Consider the following 5,079-nt stretch of genomic DNA (forward strand, 5'->3'; position numbering starts at 1 on the left):
AAGCAGCGCGACGTCTGCACGTGGCGAAGGGCTGAGGGACGTGGGGTCTTTCTCTGGAGGCTCATCCTTTGCAACGTGGTCCTGGATGGTCACGCGAGGGACCCAACCGCAGCATTTCACGGCAGAGGGGAATGGCTGGGATGAGGTGCTGCCGAGTCGTGGCAAATCGGCAGCAGCGTTGGGCACAGAGCCGCGAATTTAGCCCTCTGCGGCTGAGAGCCGAGCTGGTGGGCTGCTGGTAGCTCCTTGCAGAAAGAGCCTGATAAATGCAAAATATCTGTCGGTTGACTGATGTGTTTCACAGCAGGTAGAAGCTCGGCTGGAGGGGAAATGCGCAGGAGCAACCTCCCGGGTGGTTTGTGTCGGTGAGGGGATTGAGCGTGCAAAGTATCAATAAATGATGCAGCACTCTAAATGCAAAGTGCCTCTGGTTTATAAATTTGCATGGCCACACTGAGGGGTCCAGATGGATGCTGAGGTCCAGGACGGCTGGCTCCTGTGAAAATACTTAGCAGAAAATAACCTTGCAGCAAGGAGCTTGCGATTTAAATAATTTAGACTGGGGGGCATGAGCTGTGCATAGGAAGGAGGGAAGCCCAGTTCTGAGTATTGAGCAAACCAGTGCCTGACAACTTGCCGAAGAAATTGCTGGAGTTTCTTTTTTGCAAGGAGAAATCTTGTCCTTGATGAAATCCCCATACACCGAGTTAACGAGTCTCCACGAGGGACATACCCGTGGCGCAGCGGGGCGACGCGTGCACGTGGGGATGAAGCGGCGATGGTGGATTTGCTGCCCGTGTCTCATCACCTGCCCTGGGTGTAGGCACACGCTGCCCGTCAGCCTTTCCATACGAACCGTACGTGCCGTAGGCTCCGTCCCACAGCCTGCGCCAGGCAAGGAGACCCCTGCGTGTGGCTCCTGGGGAGGGGGAGAAGTGCCCCTGCCCCTGCCGTGGTCTGGGTGCCGGCACAAACATCGCGTATGCAGTGCTTGCTGCAAATAAAAAGCCATTTCCTTCAGCGCGCTGAGACTGTAACACTGGAGATTCCCCTGTGGAGCAATATTCCATCCTCAGTATTCCTTTCTCCCATGTTTTGCACACTGGTGACATTTAAAATTTAACTTACGCATTTATGATGCTTCGGTGTCCACCCTGTGCCCATACTGCAGAATCCAGCCCATAAGCTGGGTTATTTATTTCTCCAGCCAGCTACAGCGACCCTTTTTTTTTAAGCACCCAGGAGAACCCGGACCTGCAGCACTTGGCACTGCTTTCTCCTCCGGTCGTAGTTTTTGCTGGGGTGCTCTGGGCTGCCGGTTGGGCATTCGACCTGTACAGAGGAAAAATTCAACGCTGGGTCTGTATTAAACATTGTTATTTATTTTGATTACAGAGAACTCCTTTATTTCAAACAGAGCGGTTTATTCACTGCAAAGGTTTTTCATGCCTGTTGGGAAGAGTTAACATTTAAAAAAAAGGAAAAAGGCTTGGATACATGCAAATTATACTGAACTTTGCCAAATGTATTTAAAACGAGTAGCAGAGTTTCTTCTAAGTTACCTACTTGCATACGGAGGAGAAACAATCACCGATGGCATGAAGTCCCTCTGAAAAAAGCTTCCCGGTGCAGTGATGTTAAATGAACAGAGCCAAAGAGACGACCAAAAAGTCTGACTGCAGACAAAGCAAAGCCAGAGAGGGTCACTGCTGCGAGCCAGGAAATGAGGCTGGAAAGCTGATCAGGGGAAGGGCTTTGAACAGATAGAAAGGGACTCCCTCTTAGCCAAGGGAGTCATGTGTGGTCCTTTGAACCGAAGGGAGAGGAAGTTTTTCACACTTTCCTGCCTTACCCCAGGTTTAGGGTCAAATGAAACTCTGGTTCAAAAGCCAAAGTGCACGTTCCAGCGCTGCTGCTCTGGGGTGATCAATTTTCCATCAAAAATAACATAAAACCAAAACCGTGTCTCTTAGAAAAAACCAAACCAACATTTTCGAAACAAAGCACTTCTGGTCCAGGGGGCAATGGGCACCGCCAAGCGACCCAACAGCCCTTCTCAGGCTTTAAGCCTCCAGCCGGCTGGGTCTGCCCAGCCCTCAGTGGCAGTGATACAGGGATGAACCCCAGGATTTTTTCTTTTATAAACCCTCAGTATTGTGGTTTCTTTTGTCAGCAACAGCAATGAACCTGAGCCGAGCCCTGGCTCCGGATTTTGTGGATGGCTCCCCAAAATGGTTCAAATACTCTCAGCGTTGCTGGTGCAAGCTCCGCACCGCACTGAAAGCTCTGGAGTTACCGCAGCAGCACGGCTGGTGGGAAACTGGATTTTACGAATGAATAAACACTGGACAGGCACAAATGCCAGCCTGATTTTGGCAAGGCTGGAGGGCGAGAGCAGTGTCCAGGCACACAGCGGGCTGGGATTTAGCTCGGCACCAGGAGAGCAAAGCTCTCCCTTTGGGCTGGCTCACAGTATTAAGAGAAACAGCCCTGGTTAGCGTGTGGTCAGACTTGTGCTGTATCTCAGCAGATACGCTATTCATCGGCAACTCCTGAAGTCAGAATCAGAAAGGATTTAAGGTTTATCTCGGTGGCAGTCCTCTTTGGGGTGACTGCTGTCTGTCCATCACGCGTGGGAGAGCAGCTGGGCTCTGGCTAGATCAAGCACTAAGGAAAGGGAGCCCTTCCCCGCAAAGTCTGGGCACCTTCTTCTCCCCTTTTATCTTCTTCTAAGGGCCTCATATTACACTACCTTGGAGATGCATTTTTGGGAGGTTAAAAAGCATAGCACATCACTAATGTTTAGAAATACCTGGCCAGCTTCTATAAAATACAAGTATTCAACGCGATCACCTTTATGTGTTCTTTGCAAAGAAGAAAGTTCACATTCATTGTACGGGAGGAAGGCAGCAGTCCGGACTCCTGAAGCATCCCACCGTGTGAACTGACCCTCCACCAGGACCTCCAACGCGGAGGTCTTGGTTTTAAGTCATCTTCGCTCAACGCGCCCGCCCAACAGCCACGGAGCTGGACATCATGTCTGTGGTGTTGCAGCATCTTGCTCCGAGTTGGGGAGCTCCACAGCCTCGACTGTTCTGTCCGTCTGCTGCAAATTGATGTTGTCAGTCTTGCCTGGTCCAGCTTGCAGGTCCTCCTGGCTCTCGGCCAGGCCATCTTGGCTCTCCAAATCGCTTACTTGACCCTCGCCAAACTCCAGAATGGTTGGCAAGTTGCCTTGCTTTGGGCATCGCCTCTTTAGGCTGACCAGGAAGGGCTGCGGCAAGGAGAAGATGTCCACGTTGTTGCCGAGGTCGATCCAGGTGACGCTGGGGAACTTCTTGGGGTCCTTCAGGGTTTCGGTGAGGTCTCGTAGGATGGCTTTGGTCAGCCGGTTGCCGTTGAGGGAGAGGGTGGTGAGGTGGGGCAGCACGCAGAGCGCTGGCAGCAGTTGCAGCAGCATGTCGTCCGTCAGCTCCGTGAAGCACAGCTCCACCGTGTCGATGTGCTCTGAGCTGTGCTGGAGGTAGGACGTGACGCGGTCCAAGTCTTTCAGCGTCAGTGGGATGCCCGACAAGTCCACTGTGTTGTCCTGAGGCTTCCCCATCAGGACAGCTTTCAAGCTGCAAGGGAAGAAAAGGAGAAGGACATTAATGTTGGGGAAGTCTCTGCCTGGTGGCATCACTTCGGGCTCCCTGGCCACTCTCGGAGGGGGCAGGAACATGAGTTATTTAGGTAACATGTTCAGCTGGGAGTAACTGTCTCCTCTGTAGAGGCCAGGAGTGCGTCTGTGCAATTGGGGGAGAGAGACATTTCAAGGCTGTTCATTGATAGAAGATGGCCAGAAACAAGAAAAGCATATTAAAAAAACATACTTCAGAAAGAGTACAGATTTCTTTTCTGCAGCCTCTGAAAAAAAAAAAAAAAAAAAAGAGACTGTCCTGCTGATTTTAAAGGTGCAAAAAAGGGTGAGTAAGCCCTTGATGAGATGGACAGGAAGTGCTGGTGCTGGGGTAACACTTCTCACACTGCTGATCACGAAGCTCTTTGAGCAGGAGGACACATGTTTGTCCTCTCAGCTGTACAGGTGGGAAACAGAGACCCCAAGCCAGAATGACTTTAGCCCAAGACAGCAAATACGGGGTAGACACCTCTAGGGCTCGGTGATTTGCTCCAGTAAAGTGCTCCAGTGTGTTAGACCTATTATGTCTCTTCAGTCTAGCTGCTGAGGAGATGAGCACTATGGAGAAATCCTTAGGTAAATACATCGATTCTCACGATGGCCCTACAGAGGCTCATTAGCATGAGCTAGACTGGAGTTTCACAGGTCAACTTATCTTCTAAAGGGAATCAAAGAACACATCTACAATGCGGGCCTGTCGGCAGACTAGCGCTGCTGAGGACTTCTTGCGAATGAATTATTCTGAGGGAATTAGGAGGTGGAAGGAGCCTCATGCATGCTAACTGCTTGTGTCAGCTTGGTGAGCTCACATCTGATCTGCCGTGGCGTCACACAACGTTAGCGTCACGCCAAACCAGCCAGCTGTGGAAATGCTTTTGCCTTTCATTATAGCCCGAGCCAGGGAACGGTTCTGCCCGGCACCTGGTGCTTTTTCTAGCTGAAAATGCAAACCAGCGCTAACGCCGCTTTTCTTAGCCGCTGAGCACGTCCGCTGCTCAAGTGTGCCTGCTCCGGTGCCGGCGCACCTCGTTTGAGATTTTTCTTGCGTGGCACGGTAAGATGTTTCATGTCTAGTGCCACGATGCCGACCCAAGCCGTGAGCTGTTTGTGCCCTGGGGCTGCGTGCGGGCAGCGGGTAGGTGTTGGGCTCTTCCCCTGAGGACTCGGAAGTAACCGGGCTAGACAGTGGTGCATTGTGCTGAGCTTTAGTTCGTAAATACCGCACGCGGATAATGGTCTTGCAAGGTGTTGTGAGCTTCCCGCTAGACTTTGGGAGACTTAGAATAGAGGCAGGGTGGAAGGAAATGAAGGTTATTAATAACCACCAAAGCAATTTTTTTTGTGTTGGCTGATCGATGCTTGCGATCACCACTGTGATATGAGGAGTTTGCTATGGCCAC

The 5,079-nt window shown here is 51.3% G+C and overlaps 1 protein-coding gene across 1 annotated transcript; it reads right to left on the reverse strand.

The window, feature by feature from the left end:
• Positions 1 to 3,034: 3,034 nt before the first annotated feature.
• On the reverse strand, positions 3,035 to 3,679 carry LOC104619134 (leucine-rich repeat-containing protein 75A-like). Its single transcript, XM_010284915.1, has one exon. The coding sequence runs from the start codon at positions 3,677 to 3,679 to the stop codon at positions 3,035 to 3,037; it is 645 nt and encodes a 214-aa protein (XP_010283217.1).
• Between the last annotated feature and the right edge of the window lie 1,400 nt (positions 3,680 to 5,079).

The sequence above is a fragment of the Phaethon lepturus genome, unplaced genomic scaffold (genome assembly GCF_000687285.1).
Source record: "Phaethon lepturus isolate BGI_N335 unplaced genomic scaffold, ASM68728v1 scaffold10384, whole genome shotgun sequence".
NCBI lineage: Eukaryota > Metazoa > Chordata > Aves > Phaethontiformes > Phaethontidae > Phaethon > Phaethon lepturus.